General features: G+C 43.1%; 1 protein-coding gene across 1 annotated transcript in view; it reads right to left on the bottom strand.

Annotated features, from left to right (window-relative positions):
- Window positions 1–12832: 12832 nt before the first annotated feature.
- FEV (FEV transcription factor, ETS family member) overlaps window positions 12833–16788 on the bottom strand; it is a 10165-nt gene continuing 6209 nt past the window's right edge. Inside the window, exon 3 of the mRNA XM_001362950.4 lies at window positions 12833–13946. Within this exon, the coding sequence (XP_001362987.1) occupies window positions 13336–13946 (611 nt within the window). The 3' untranslated portion in view covers window positions 12833–13335. The remainder of the gene's footprint in view (window positions 13947–16788) is intronic.

Raw genomic sequence — 16788 nt, 5'->3', positions numbered from 1 at the left:
TATTTCTAACAGAAATAGCTAAATATAGTGGAAAGAGCACTGATTTGAGTAAGAAATCTGAGTTCAAATACTGACTCTGCCACCTTGGGCAGGGCATTTTGGTTCTCTAGATCTCACGTCCCTCATCTGTAAAATGAGGGTGTTGGATGAGGCCCCGTCTGGCTTGAAATCTATAGTCCTTTTCATTTTGTAGCTCCTGGATTCTAGATAACTTTAATGCTCTTCAGATATATCCTGCCATATATGGGCTCTGTGTATGCGTACCTAGAAGGGATATTCTTCCTCCTGGTGTCTGGGAATACCTTGCCATTGCCTTTTCTAGGGTGTTGCTGCTTCCACCACCATTTCTCTTTCTATATAGATTCATATTCTCTGTCTATATCTACTTAATGCATAATGCCAAGTCCAGACTCTACAAGCTCCACATTTCTCTGGGCTAGGTGCTCATTTCAATCTGTTCCTCTTTCCCCTCCTCTGAAGGAAGGTCAGATTCCTCTAAATTTGAAGGAGGTGTAACGAAGGAGATTATTGCTCAAGTATGAGTTAGACTGGATGACCTTGAAGGTCTTTTCCAGGTCTGGAACTCTGTGAATCCCCAAGCTTTCTGATCTCCCCTTCCCCCACTCTCCCATTGCCTTTCCTGTATAACCCCCTCCCCCAGCTCTCTCCACATTTCAGTATTGAGAAGTACAAAGCTGCTCACAGCTTCCCTGACAACCTCCTGTTATGTTGCTAAGCGACTTGGTCTCCTCTCACTTCCCAGAAAAAGGAGCCAGATGCTTGGGGCCCTGGTCACCCTATTCCTTTTCCTGGGAGACTCACACCAGTGAGTTTTTCATTAGTATATATGATTCAGAAAGAGATAGCAGTGAGGCAAAAGATGGAGGAGGCATTGATAGCTCAAGAGATGAATCACAATGAGAAAGGGACTATCAGCATAGACATCTCATATCTTCTCTTGGACAAGATTATGCTTGAGGTGTAGACAACTTGGCCACAAGCCTTTTAAAATGGGGTAAAAAGTTTATTCTGAATGTCCTATAAAACATTTTAAAATGCTTTATTTCCTCTAGAAGTTGAGTCAATCCTCTCTTGGGGATTGGGGTCAGGATATAGCTCTACAAGTGGTTTGCAAAGAATAACTCTATTCCTAGGCCTGGGTGTCCCAGAGTGTCCAAAATACTTTGTTGTCTATACTGTAAGAATTAGGGCAAGGGGAGGACTGGATAAAGAGGTTGAGTGATGGTAGCAAGACAACTTGACCCCAAAGAGGTAGTGGGTTTCCCCTCATTATCTGGATGACCATTTGTCAGGTGTATTACAGTGGAGATTATTTCAGGTATGGTTTGGACCAATTGGCCAGTGAAGTCTCTCCCAGTTTTATCCCTCCAACAGCTCTCCCATAGTTCATCCTAAAGGAGACAGCAGTCAATCAAGAAGTAGGGAATTTAATGACCCTGTTGTTATGGCCCAGGCACAAACTTACCAATTTCAAATGAGCCAGCCCATATTGGTTTGAGGCTTCCATATCTATCCAATTTGGGGATTCTATATTTAAATTGCTATCATTTTGCAAATATTGACATTTTTTGATGGATGGACTTTACAATTTTTAAACCCTTGCCTTCCATCTTAGAACCAATGCTATGTATCAGTTCCAAAACAGAAGAGTGGTAAGTGCTAGGCAATGGGGGTTAAGTGACTTGCTCAGGGTCACACAGCTAGGAAATATCTGAGAAAAGATTTGAACCCAGGACCTCCCATCTCTATGCCTGGCTCTCAATCCACTGAGCCACCCAGATGCCCCAAGATTTTATAATTATTTATAATTTAATTTTACAATTATTTACAAGTATTGTTCTCCTCCCATATTCTACAATGTCCATTCCCTGTCATCTAATAGGTAATGGGCAATATAAGAGGGCTATACTGGGATAGGGAATAACTATGGGAAGAAATCTATTGAGGTTGCCCAGCTTGATTTATTATGGGACCCCAATGTACACACATGGATAAGTTGAAATGTAGACAGGAGACTAGTGATAAGGATAGCTACTTTATTCTTAACTCAATGACTTATGGCTCTGTCATCTCTTCTTGCTGAAAAAAAATATATATGTGATACTGACCTGAATCTTAATTCCTGCTTTACCATTTTCTAGCTATCTAACAGTGGGCAAATCTTTTACCATATGTGTGTATGAGAGTTTCTCTGTGACTGTCATTATAGGATTTAGAGCTAGAAGGCTGAACTAATCTAAACCCCCCCCCCCCATTGTGAAGCAGAGTAAAGAACACTGGATTTGGTAAGATAAGATCCAGGTTGAAATCATAGCTGTCACTTATTACCTGTATGACCCTGACCTTGAGAAAGTAATTTAAACTCTGCATGCCTCTGTTTCCTCCTTTATAAAATGTAGGAGTTTGGTCTAATTGACTTGTAAGGTCACTTTCTTTAAACAAACAAACAAACCTTTACTTCTGCTTTAGAATTGATACTAAGAAACTGTCAGATCTGTGGGAAAGGAATGAATTTAAGACCAAGAAAGAGATAGAGAACATTACAAAATATAAAATGAATGATTCTGATTATATCAAATCAAAAAGGTTTTGTACAAACAAAACCAATGCATCCATAATTAGAAGGAAAGCAACAAACTGGGGAAATTTTTTTATAACAAAACTCTGACAAAAGTTTAATTTCCAAGCATATAAGGAACTAAGTCAAATTTACAAAAAAATCAAGCCATTCCTCAATTGACAAATGATCAAGGGATATTAATAGGCAGATTTCAGATGAAGAAATCACAATTATCAATAATCATATGAAAAAGTGTTCTAAATCCATCCTGATTAGAGAAATACAAATCAAAACAATGCTGAGATGCCACCACATACTTAGCAGATTGGCCAATATAGCATCGAAGGAAAATGACAAAGGTTGGAGGGGATGTGGCAAAATTGGGACACAAAAACACTGCTGGTGGAGTTGTGAATTAATCTAATCATTCTGGAGTGCAATTTGGAGTTATGCCCAAAGGGCTTTAAAAGAATACTTGCCCTTTGATCCAGACATACTACTGCTGGGTTTGTACCCCAAAGAGATAATAAGGGAAAAGACTTGTAAAAAATATTTGGAGCCTAACTTTTTGTGGTGGCAAAAAAAAAAATGGAAAATGAGGGGCTGTCCATTGATTGGGGAGTGGCTGAACAAATTGTGGTATCTGTTGGTGATGGAATACTATTGTAATCAAAGGAATAATGAACTGGAAGAATTCCATGTGAACTGGAAAGACCTCCAGGAATTAATGCAGAGCAAAAGGATCAGAACCAGGAGAACATTATACACAGAGACAGATACATTATTGCACAATCGAATGTAATGGACTTTTCCACTAGCAGCAATACAGTGTCCCAGGACAATTCAGAGGAACTTGTGAAAAAGCATGCTATACGCATTCAGAGAAAGAACTGTGGGAGCAGAAACACAGAAAAAAACAACCATATGATTAATCACATGTTTCAGTGGAGATATGATTGGGGTTTAGGCATTAAAAGATCACTCTATTGCAAAAATGAATAACATGGAGATAAATTTTGAACAATAATACATGTATAACCCAGAAGAATCGCTTGTCAGCTCTGGGAGGGGGAAGAAGAGGAGTGGAAAAAATCATGAGTCATGTAACCAGGGGAAAATATTCTTTTTTTTAAAAAATCCTTACCTTCTGTCTTGGAGTCAATACCGTGTATTGGTTCCCAGGCAGAAGAGAAGTAAGGTCTAGGAAATGGGGGTTAAGTGACTTGCCCAGGGTCACACAGCTCGGAAGAATCTGAGACCAAATTTGAACCCAGGACCTCCTGGCTCTGGGCCTGGCTCTCAATTCACTGAGCCACCTAGCTGCCCTCTAAATATCAGTTCTAAAGCAGAAAAGTGGCTAGGAAATTGGCATTAAGTGAGTTGCCCAGGGACACAAAGCTAGGAAGTAACTGAGACCAGATTAAAGCCAAAGACCTCTCAGCTCCAGGTCTTGTCCTCTGTCCATGGTGTTACTTTCCTGCCCCTCTAAGATCCCTTTCTAACTCTATATCTACAATTCTCATTTAACCTCCTCATTCTACAATGGAGGAAACTGATTCTCTGGATCACATAGGGAGCATGGAGCTGAATTGGAATTTAAAGGCATAACCTCTGGTACCAAACCCAGTGGGTTTTTTGGTTTGGTTTTGCTTTTGCTGCAGTAGCAAAGTCATGTCATGGAGCAGGTATGTGGTAGATGGGAGGAAGTGGTGTTGACCCTGGAAAAAAAGATAAGACCTGGAAATTCCAGAGGGAGATGGCTCAGAAGTACTCTTGGATGGCTAAACTGTCCCTGGGTTGAGATAATCTCATTAGCATCCTAAGTGCATTACCCCATGTGCTGCAGGCTTAAGTAGGAGTCTTTCTGAGTCCACTCTCCCTGAGCTTCAGTTTCTTCATCAGTAAGATGGCAAGAGCTTGTAGGTACCGAAATGGAAAATATGCAGAATATGAATGGAAACATTGTCTTTCAGTTATGAGAAATGTCAAGGTCATAGAAAGTATTTCTTTTTCACAGAAGAAAGAAGATGGAATAACATAACATTCTTAAGGACTTGGAGTCAGGAATAGCATTTGAATCCTGCTTCAGACACTTACTAGTTGTGAGCCCTTGATAATGTCACTTATGCCTCTGAGGCACAGGGAAGAGCATGCCAAGCCTTAAGAAGGGAGGTTCTGGGTTCAAATTTGGCCTCAGACTTTTCCTAACTGTGTGACTCTGGGAAAATTACTTAAGCCCTTTTGCCTAGCACTTACCCTTCTTTCTTAGAGTTATTACAAAGACAGAAAATAAGGTTTTTAAAAAGTTTTTTAAGTTACTTTTTTTAAAGTTACTTATCCTTTCTTAGTCTCAGTTTTCTCCCCCTGTAAAATGGGGATAATATTGTACTTTCTTCACAGAATTATGGGGATCAAATGAAAGAATAAAAGTAAAGCACTTTGCAAATCTTAAAGCACCATATTGTCAGTTATTATTATATTCGATCCTGACATCACCCCCAAAAGTACATTTGATTAGATATCTTGAGTATGCACCTTGTGATAGAAAGTCATACTAGTGTTATAAAGGAGCTCATTAAAGATTCCTCAGCCAAATTGAACATGTCTAGAACAGCATTGTTAGATGATATACTGGATGGAAATAATGCTTTCCTTCCTTTTGGTAGGAGAAGCTTTGCTAATGTGAAAGACTGGTGGTACCTTTTCCTCTGGTATTTGGCATAATGTCTGGCATTTATAAATGTTTCTTGGTTGACTAATTGACTTCATTGGAGCTGGGATTGAGCAGAAGGGCTCAGCTTTGAAATGGATAAGGAGAAGCAGTTGGATGACCTAGAATCCTGCGAAGAGAACCCACAGTCTTCTCTACAAGCAACAGCTGGCCGTGTTGGAAGGGAAGTCTAGTATACTAATAAGAGGGCCAAGGGGCTAGTTAGGTCAAGCTGGAGATCTTGACCATAAAGGGGCTAGCTTAGGAGAAAATTCCAGTGCTCTGTGACTAGACAGTTCTGTGCTCTGTGAATTTCTTTTGCTTTACATAATTTCCTCTAAATGCTGGCTTGGGAAATTGAGCTTCTGTCTTGAGATTACTAAAGGTAATCATGAGTCCATTCATGCTGAGGTCAAGCACAAAATGGTAGCTTAATTTGATACTGAAGGGACTCCGTACAAGGTGCTCAGGGATGCTAGCCAGGAGTCATAATGGAGTTTTCTCCATGGAGATACCTGCCAGGTGAGACTCTAGCTTTCTGGTTCTTTTCCTTTTGGAGATCCCATTTCCTCACACTTTTCATTTTTGCCTGGACTTGTGATTTCCTCAGTGTGAGAATTCTCTCTACCACAGTAGATTGGCACCTGTTTGGAAATTTAGAATCTTAGGGCACTTCCTGAGGCACTGAGTGATTAGGTGGCTTGTCCAAGGCCACAGAGTCAGTTAAATGGTGAAAGTGGGTCTTGAATCCAGGTCTTCCAAATTTTGAGGCTGCCATAAAGAGAATAAGAAGACAACTGCAAATGAGAATCTCTGATTCCTTTTCTGTAGGAAAGCCCATTTCCTCATACGTACATTGTAAAATACTTGAAAAACAGACTGAAATTAATGATTTTATGAAACCTTGGAGGAAAGAAGAGGGAAGTCTAGGAAAAGAGCAGTGAGCTTTTGAAGGGTAAATCATACCCTATTGCAAATACTAATAATATGGAAATAGGTCTTGATCAATGACACATGTAAAACCCAAAGAAATTGTTCATTGGCTATGGGAGGAGGGGGTGGGAAGAGGGGAGGAAAAGAACGATTCATATAACCATGGAAGAATATTCTAAATGGACTAATTAAATAAAAATTTTCAATTAAAAAATGAAGGGTAGATCATGTAAGATAAATTTGATTTCTCTTCTAGACCAATGGAAATAGGAAGCAAGGAGAAGAAATTAGAGATAATTGCACTGAATATAGAAATAGTTTTTAATTCCATTTTACATGAAGAATATAACATTAGGTTGGAGGACACTTGTTTTATGGATTTCTATATTCCTTAGTTAATCATCGACGTGGTAGGAGAGGTAGAAGGAGAGAGCCTTAAAAAAGTAAGACCTAGAAGGAGCCCAGGATTAAGGGGAGGCAAATAAGGAAAGAGTTTTGGCCTGGGAGTTAGAAGATTTCTAAAATAAGTCCTATTTTTGCTATTGGCTAGCTTCTTAATCTTGGAGAACATCACACAGCCACTCTGAGACTCAGTGTCTTCTTCTGTAAAATGAGGTCATTACCAGCTCTTTGGCATTTACAAACCTGTTGTAAGAATTAAATGAGATATAAAGGTGCTTTGTGACCCAGTAAAAGGGATTCTCAGTAGCAATTGTTATAGCACTTTCACCAATAACCTGGATGAATCCACAGAATTGTAGGATCTCAGAGACAAGAATCACCTAGTTTAGACCACTACCTGAAGCAAGAGCACCTTCAGGATCAGTTCATTGGTGAAGGACACCAGCCTGGGCAGAGGCAAGGGATTTCTAAATAAAGAATTATTGAGCAAAGAAAACAAAACTATTCTCCATTCATTTTTAAAAATAAAAATAATCCTTACCTCCTGTCTTAGGATCAATACTGTGTATTGGTTCCAAGGCAGAAGAGGGCTAAGGGCTAAGCAATGGAGGTTTAAGTGACTTACCCAGGGTCACCCAGCTAGGAAGTGTCCAAGGCTAGATTTGAACCTATGATCTCCTGTCTCTAGGCCTGTCTCTCCAACCACTGAGCCACCCAGCTGGCCCCTGACCAGTGACATCACAGAATGAATGGTGTTTTGACTTTCATGTGAATTGGATTTCAGTGAGGCAGTTGTACAAAGTCCTCAGCCTCACTCTCTCTTCCAGAGTCATCAAAGTCCAGTGGCAGGACAAAAGTCAGGTCAACTAGTGATGGCCCAGGATGCAGTGGATGACCTTGGTGCTTTGGATGTCTGACCAAGCTCAAAGTGCTCCACAGTGCCTACTTGAACTGCCTTCGTGGCTGTTGGACCAAATTGTTCTCATAGACCCATTTTGCCAGAGAAAGTCTTCACATGCTTGGGGTAGACATCTCCCTAAGTAACTATAAGTTACTGCTAGTTACCCTCTACCTGGTTTAGCTCATCTGCTGAGATAGTTTTAAAGGGCATGATGGATTCAAATGCTATAATTCCTTGGAGCCACAGGTGAGAGTTGAATGAGAGGTGGGTACCAAAGGTAGATAAGCAACCTTGTAAAGGGTTTGGCAAACCCCCACACTGGAGGTTCTGGTCCTCCCTGAACACCAGATAATATTTGTTGATGGACTGATTGACCAACATCAACTGGGTCAGAATCCAATTATGAGGCCATGGTAAGTGAGAGCAGTAGACAATAGCAAAATGGGTGAGAGCAGATCAGCAAACTAAATAGAAACAAAAGTCTGGGAGGTGGAATATGGAGAAATAGCCATAAAGCTCTATGGAAGGAAAATATGGACTTTGAAGTGAAAATAGTAGTAAGATAGTGATACTGAGGAATGAGGAAAACAAAATAGAATAAAATAATTTCTGGAACTGGAAGACTTAGAGATCATCTGATTGAGGAGTCAACAGACAATTTTATTTAAAGATGTAAAATTCATTCTTAGCACACCAGCCCTTCAAAAACAGGATAGGGCCTGGACCCCCGAACTAGTCCAATATCCTTGCTTTGAAAATGAGAAAACTGAAGCCTAAAGAAATTAAATCACTTGGCCCAGGCCATAATAATATTCATCATCCTGTTACAGGATCTCAGATTTAAAAGAGACTTTCATAGGCCATCTGGTCTAATGCTTCTCTGAACAAAAGTTCATCTTACAACATACCTGAAAAGTGATCAGTCAATATGTTTTTGAAGCCCTCCACTGAGGGCATATCCACAAACTCCCAAGGCAATCTATTCTATTTTGGGATCATTAGGAAGTTTTTCTTTACACCAAGCTAATTTTTGCTCCTTTGCAACCTCTCTGGATTTCCCCCCTTTGAAGCCAAACTCTTTTCTGTGTGACAGCCCTTCAAATACTTCCAGATCGCATGCATTTTCCCCCCATGTCTTTTTTAGACTAAACACTGGTCAGATCCTTAAAGGGATCCTTATATCTTATAATCTGGAGGCCCTTTACAATCCTACCTACTTGCTGCTTTATCTCTGGCTCCTTTGCTGGATCTTCTTCCAGATCTTGCCCACTATATGAATGTCCTCCAAAATTCTATCCTGGGCCCTATTCTTTTCTCCTTCTAGATTATGTCTTTTAGTGATCTCATCAGCACCCATGGTTTCAATGATCACCTTCAAAAGACTCTCAGATCTACTAGCTCATCCCTAAGCTCTCTTCCAACCTCTAGTCTCACATCTTCAACTGTCCATTAGATGTCTCAAACTAGATGTTCTGTAGATATCTAAAATTGAACTGATTATTCCCATCCTAAACCTCTTCTCTTTGTAGCTTCTCTTTTATCATCAAGGGCACCATTATTACAAATTCCCAACCTCTGTGTCCTCCTCAACTCTTTATTGTCTCTTATTCCCCCCTCTCATATCAAATCAGTTTCATTTCTACTTTTATAACATCTCTTGTGTGTACCCTCTTCTCTCCTCTGATATTGCCACTACCCTGGCACAAGCCTTGACCACTGTAGAGCCGGACTACTGCAAGAGCCTGTTGGTTGATCTCCCCATCTCAATCCATTCTCCTTTCAATTGTCAAGAAGCACAGATTTGACCATAGCAATCTCTCATCCAGGAAACTCCATTGATTCCCTATTGCTTTCAGGATCAATTAAATATAAAATCCTGACTTTTAAAGCCTTTCATAACCTGGTGTCTTCTTACCTTTCCAGTCTTTTTATACCTTACTCTGTGATCCAGTGACACTGACCTCCTTGCTCTTCCTTCCCTCCTTTTCCTTCCCTTCCCTCTTAGTATGAATTTTAAGACTTAAGAGTGGCAAGGGCTAGGCCAGTGTCTGGCATTACACAGCTAGGTAATGTCTGAAGCCAAATTTGAATTCAAGTCCTTCTGACTCCAGGCCTGACACTTTATCCACTGTGCTACCTAGTTGCCCCTCTCTTTGCTGTTTCTTAAACACAATGCTCTATCTTTAGACTGATTGTTTTCCCTGGCTATCTCCCATGCCTCATACTCTCTTTCTTCTTTTCATCTCCACCTCCTAGCTTCCCTGGTTTTCTTCAAGCCTCAGCTAAAGTCTTACCTGCTGTACAAAGCTATTCTCAGTTCTCTTTAATTCCAGAATGGCTTCCCTTTGAGCTTACAACTAATACTGTATAGATGTTGTTTGTACATAGTTTGCATGTTGTCTTTCCTTTTAAACTGTGAGTGCCTTTAGGGCAGAGATTGTGAGAGAGAGAGAAAGCGAGAAAGCGAGAGAGAGAGAGAGAGAGAGAGAGAGAGAGAGAGAGAGAGAGAGAGAGAGAGAGAGAGAAGAAAAAGAGAGAGAGAGAGAGAAACTGAGCCTTCCTTTGTATCCTCAGCAATTACTACTGTGCCCAGCACTCAACAGGTGCTTTATACGTGCTAATGACTTGTATTGACTTGACCATCCTGGCTAACCTCCTCAGGATACTCTTCAGTCTCTTAGTGTCCTTCCTAAAATGTGACAATGCAGAACTGAAGAAATGTTATATGCTAGACATGGTCTGACTAGACCAACCAGACTCTGCATCATCATCTCTTTAGTTCTGATCATGTTGCTTTCTATTTTGAAGTAGACCAAGGTCCCATGAGCTTTTCTGGCCACTGAATCACACTATTGACTCATACTGATCTCATAGTCCACTAAATGCCACCGATCTCTTGTAGATAAACTATTAACCATGCTTCCTTTATTTAGCTTGAACATGAAAAGTAGACTTTTTAAAACCCAAGTGTAAGAATTTTTATTTTTCCCTATAAAATTTTATCTAGTTAGATCAGGGCCCCAGCCTGTCAGTATCTCTTCCAGTGTTCATTCTATCACAAAGAGACAACTTTCCCTTCCAGCATTGTATCTCCTGCCAGTCTGAGGGGTATGCTCTCTGTTCTTTTATCCAAGTCACTGATAAGAAAAATGTTAGCATGGGGCAATAGCACTGGGAAAGCATCTTTCCCAGGAGGCTCTCCAGCAGGGCCCTCTTTCCAAGATGATGTCAAACTAGCTGCTTACAGCAGGGCCAGACCTTTTTATCATGGATGCACAGTTATTGTATAGTGCTTCCCCACGTTAGAATGTGAGATTCTTTGTTTTTCTTTAATCCCCAACATTTAGCACATAATAAAGCTTGGTGATTGGCAGAAAATATGTCAGAATCAAATAGAAGGAAGAAAAGAGTGTCAAGCAACAAGAGAACAAGCAACAATGTGTTTTCAGAGCCAAGTAGATTCTTTTTTTCTCCTCCCTCACCACACCCACTTCATGACTCAGTTGGTCCTGAAATTTAATAATGAAGGTTTCACACCTTGATCACTCCTTAAAATGCAACTATCCTTCTCCAATAAAACACTTTACAAAAGCCTTTGAAGTACATTACACCTACAAATAAATGCATAGACAAACATTTTCCTGTGAGCAGACTTGAAAAATGGAGTGAGAAGGGCATTGTGGGGGAAGAAGCACAAGGGGGTGAAGCAGGGTGAACAATATGGGCCCAAGGGCTAAGTTTATAGGATTTTGTATTAGAAGGGATCACTCTGCTCCTCTAGTGAAACCTTGCCTTTTTACAAATAAGGAAACTGAGACCCAGATAGTTGAAGTGACTCCCCCAAAGACACACACATGGTAAGTAGCAGTGCTAATATAGTCTTCTGACTCTAGATCCTGGATTGTCCCCTCTGTACCAGGATGCCGCTAAGGCCCTGCCACAAATGAGTAGGTATTCAATAATTTGTGGATTGACTGAAATTTCAAGCTCTATAATATTGGCAATGGTGAGTTCTGTGCAGGGAGCTTCCCACTCTGCCTGGAAAGTAAAGTAAGAGGTTTCCTGCCTTTGGGAGGCAACAATAGGCAAGAGAATTGTGGGCAAATGCGGAGGCACCTGAAGGAAGAAATGATAAGCTTAGGGAAAATCATCTTTAGTTATTCGTTATCTAGCCAGGAGGGGGCACCAGAGATCCACGACACTTTCCCAAGCCACCTGGAACAGACTAGGCAGAAAAAATCTAAGAGATAGCCGGGCAGTCAGTCAGTCAGTCAGAACAAAGACGGTGAAATGACAGGTAGGACAAGGTTCCTAGGGAAAGGTGTCTGTCTGTCTGTCCTTAATTTAACCCAATGCAGAATATCCTCTATACTAGAGGATATATACTAGAGGATAAAAAGGCCTTTTTCTTCCTTTCCTTTCCTTTCCTTTCCTTTCCTTTCCTTTCCTTTCCTTTCCTTTCCTTTCCTTTCCTTTCCTTTCCTTTCCTTTCCTTTCCTTTCCTTTCCTTTCCTTTCCTTTCCTTTCCTTTCCTTTCCTTTCCTTTCCTTTCCTTTCCTTTCCTTTCCTTTCCTTTCCTTTCCTTTCCTTTCCTTTCCTTTCCTTTCCTTTCCTTTCCTTTCCTTTCCTTTCCTTTCCTTTCCTTTCCTTTCCTTTCCTTTCCTTTCCTTTCCTTTCCTTTCCTTTCCTTTCCTTTCCTTTCCTTTCCTTTCCTTTCCTTTCCTTTCCTTTCCTTTCCTTTCCTTTCCTTTCCTTTCCTTTCCTTTCCTTTCCTTTCCTTCCCTTCCCTTTCCTTTCCTTTCCTTTCCTTTCCTTTCCTCTTTCCTTTCTTCTTTCCTTTTTCTCAAGCCCTTACTTTCTGCCTTAGTATCAATTCTAAGGCAGAAAAATGGCAAGGGCTAGGCAATCGGGATTAAGTGACTTGCCCAGGGTTACACAGCTAGGAAGTGTCTGAAGTCAAATTGTGAACCCAGGTCTTCCGAGCTCTATCCATTGTGCTACCCTAACTGCGGGGCCTCCTTTCTGCTACAAGCGGCTTTTAGAATAGTGTAGGGCAAAGAAACCTGGTCTTGCACTTCGAAGTCCCGTTTTCGTTAGTAACTTTGTGTACAGCCGTTGGTAAATATGTTGCCCTCTCTAAGTCATAGTTTCAGCTTCTGTAAAACGGAGTAATAACACTTGCACTGCTTACCTCACAAGGTAGTTGGAGGAAAGTGCTTTGTTAAACTCGAGTTTGAATGCGTTTGTTGTCCCCACCCCTTAGCTCAGGAGAACAATTTAAAAAGAGAAAGCCGGTAGCCTGGAAGACAGATTAGACATTTTAATAGAGGCTTGAAGGAAAATAGAAACACGTGTGCAGACCAGGACCAGAAGGGAAAGTGGAAAGGGTGGAACTACTACTTACAAGAGGAACTGAGCGGCCAAGGAAGCCCGGCTCTGAGCCGCAGCTCCCCTCCCTTCCACTTCCCCTGACTACTTTCAGTGGGGAGCGGACCAGGAGACAAGGCGGTATTGGGATCCCTCCAAGTGAGTCGGGGCTGCCATCCCCAACGGGAGACGAGACCACTAGAGGGTTAGGGAACGCACTGGTTAGGCGGTTTAAGTCAGGTGGTGATGAGAAAAGGTGGAAAGGAGCTGGCTCCCCAGAGCTTCAGGAATGGAAAGAGAAAGGGGAGGATCAGGGGTGGCTCCTGGAAGTCCTCAGAATGGTCAGGAGAAAGAGCCGGAACTGGAGACCCATTGAGAAGACTCTAACCTCGGAGGGCTGAGGGGTCGCTAGCCAAGGCTAGAGGCGGTCAGAGGGCCTGCTCAGTGATAGTGTCCCCCCACCCCTCCGAGGTGCGAGGTGGTGGCCACAGCCCCGAAGGGCCCAGGGGGAGGCTGCAGACCTGGGTTTGGATAGAGAGCGGCGGCAGCCGCTGCGGCCGTGGCCGCGGCGGCAGGAGCCGGGCCGGGCCAATAGGAGAAGCTGGCAGGGGCCACCCCGGCGGAGGCCGCCACGAGATTGAGTTTAGAGAGGCCAGGGAAAGGCAGAGGGGCCAGGGCTGCGGGCAGCTTGTAGAGAGCGCCGTCGTGGGCCGCGGCGGCGGCGGCTGCTGCTGCTGCGGCGGCGTGGGCGTGGGCGTGGGCGGGCGGGGGCTGACAGGCTTGGGCCAGGCCCTGGAAGTCGAAGCGGTAAGCATAGCGCTTTCCGTGAACTTTGCTCATGATGTTCTTGTCATAGTAGTAGCGCAGCGCCCGGCTCAGCTTGTCGTAATTCATATTGGGCTTGCTCTTGCGCTCGCCCCAGCGCCTTGCTACCTCGTCGGGATCAGTCAGCTTGAACTCGCCATGGCCGCCCTCCCATGCGATACAGCCTGCATTCGCCCGGTCCGCCAGCAGCTCTAGTAGGAACTGCCACAGCTGGATCTGGCCGCTGCCTGCACGCGGGACACAAGTTGGGCTGGTTCAGTGACGACGGACTCGAAGATGGGGCTTTGAGGACCAAAGCAGGGGCTCCCTCTCCCCCAGGGGCCCGGGGTGGGAGGGGGAGACCCAGTAGGACGCTCTAAGCTTTTCCTGAGTTGAGCTAGGTTGGAGGGTCATCAATATAGGTTGGAGGGCATCAATATGGGCGCTCAATGTCCCACAATCTGCTTCTATCTACTATTTGGGTTCAACTGGTGAAGACTCTCTCTCTCTCTCTCCCTCTCCTGAAAATCCTCCCTCCTCTCATCTTCTACTGCATGTTCATTTTTTGTCCCCCCCCTTAAAATATTCCCTTTCTGTCTTAATATCAATTCTAACACAGGAGTGACAAGAGTTAGACAATTGGGGTTAAGTTATTTGCCCCAGGATCACACAACTAGGAAATATCTGAGGTTAGATTTGAATCCAGATCCTCCTGACTCCTGGCCTGATGCTCTATCCACTGTGCTACCTTGCTGCCCTTGTATGCCTGCTTTTTTTTTTTCTTTAATGGTTCCTTAAGGCTTAGTAAATTCCTTTGAGAGCCTTTCATATGCCTTTCATATTCAGAGAGCGGATGTGGAGAATGGAGGTCAGCTTGGGAAGGATGGTAAACTCCCGGTGGGATAGAAAAGACAGGCTACTGAAAAGAGTCCTGGGGTCCCCTCATGAAGAGTTGACATCCTGATGAGGGCCTATAGCTGAGTTCCTTAACCAGCTTCAGTCCTGGCTCAGTGACAATTTACCTTCTGGGTTTTGGTTTCCTCATGAATAAAACGGGAATGATAATTTTGTGCTACCTATAGGGATATTTTGAAGAAGTTTTCAAAAACTGGATACTCTTCCTGGTGCTAAAACTACAGTCTCTACTCTGGGACTCCAAACCATTAAAAATAAATCTCTAGAGAATCAGGAAGATAAATTCAAATACAGCTTGTGATATATCCCAGCTGTGTGATCTTGGGCAAATCATTTAACCTCTCCATGCACTAGACAGCTTTCTAAGCATTTGGAGATGGAGCTTTCTTGGGGGAGGGGATTTCTTATACAAATGATATCATAGATCCAAATTCCTTTCTCCCATAAATCTCTTCAAAAAACAAAACAAAACTTTTTTTTTTCCTTGTGCTGGGTTCTTGGTTTCTTCCCCACATCCCCGGTGCTCTCACATCTTCTCAGAACCCTTGTAATCCTGAATCAAGTCCCAAGCCCTTTACAGCCCCAGTTGTCCTTCCCCTTGTGGTCCTCCCCTCTTCTGACCCCTCTATCTGCTCTGAAAGATATTCTGAGCAGCTTCTCTGCTGCTCTGTCCTGGCACCAGGAAAGATCCAACATCTTTCAAGCCTCCCTTAGTAAATGAGAAGGAAGCAAACGATTTTTTCTTGTCCTATTAAAATTTTTCTCTCACTTCTAATCTGAAGAAAATTTCTCAAAATGACCTCGAAGTCCTCCTCCCTACCTTGGTCTACATTCCAATACAAAGCTCGAAGAGACCAGGAATAAGGTGTTGGAACAACCCAGACTGCAGAAAGTGCCCGGGACCCTTTACTTCTTTCCTAACAGGCTCAATGCTGGTCACTCAGATCGTTTTCAAGGATTGGAGAGGGGCAGTGACAGTAAGCAATTGGCATGGACCTGGCAATGGGACCTGGTATTGGGATCTGAGACCCCAGATTCTGTTATCATGAGGAGGCCAAGTTAAAATGCCCAGATCCTGCCTGCCTCCCCAATGAATTCCCCATAGAATAGGAGAAAGTCAATTAATGGCTACTGCTGCTATTAGAAACAATCAGGCCAAAGACAGGTATGATAACCCCATCATCATTGGTTTGTCCTCATATTTCCCCAGAGATTTCTGCCCAGGCTTCCTTCACATAAACCTCAGTAGGCTAATCTAATCCCTGATTTCTGGCCTTTCCAGCTTTCACAACAGTACCGGGGTAGGGGGCTTCAACATCAGTGACATCACTTGTAGTAGAATTTGTCCAACCTGGTAAACAGTTTGTCCTGTTCCCTTCTCACATCTACTGGACCTTCCTTTCATCATTCCCTCCAGATGCAGAGAAAAGTTGGCTCTTCAGCCTTCCTCTCTGACCAAACTTTTACCAATGGAGGTTTCAAGTTTGCATTGCCAGGAGCAAAGTTGAAAAAGATACATCCACTTTTGCCCTTCCCCCTTCCTCCCCAGGAGGAAGCTCTCCAGAGGTTCTCAGTTGCCTCCCTAGAAGCAATGAGGTACCTTGTTGTGATACTGGAAATCAGGAGAATTCTGTCTCTGGTATTTACTAGCTAGGTCAAAGACACTTCAGCTTCTGAGCTCCAATTTTCTCATTTGGACAACGGAGGCAATAATGCCTGCCCTGTCGGACTCTGAGAGTGAGGAACCAGGCAAACATGATGGGATTGTTGTGAACCAAGACAGAGAAGGCCCCAAAGGTAAAGTGGCCATTAGACTTCTGTTTCTGTCTGTTTCTCCAGCCAGCCCCCATTGTTCCTGTCTCTTTGTGCATCTATCAATGTCCTTGTATCTATCTGATCATGCTTAGGTCTGAGCATCTGTTAGACACCAAGGCCCTGCCCTTCTCTGTCTAAATTTTGCCCCACATCTTCTCCACCCCCAGTTCCTGTGTGCTTCCTATTCAGTGCTAGCTCTCCAGCTTGCCCTTACCCCTCTGGCAGATTCGGCCCTCCCAGCATCCCTGGCCTACTACTTCCAATTTGCTGACCCTCAGTCTACCACACTCACCTTTCTGCACTGCGGGGCTCAGTGGCCCCCAGCCACTCTTGCCTTCTTTGAAAAGACTCTCCCCAACC

This window comes from Monodelphis domestica, chromosome 8, assembly GCF_027887165.1.
Source record: "Monodelphis domestica isolate mMonDom1 chromosome 8, mMonDom1.pri, whole genome shotgun sequence".
NCBI lineage: Eukaryota > Metazoa > Chordata > Mammalia > Didelphimorphia > Didelphidae > Monodelphis > Monodelphis domestica.
This window is presented reverse-complemented; position numbering and strand designations above follow the sequence as displayed.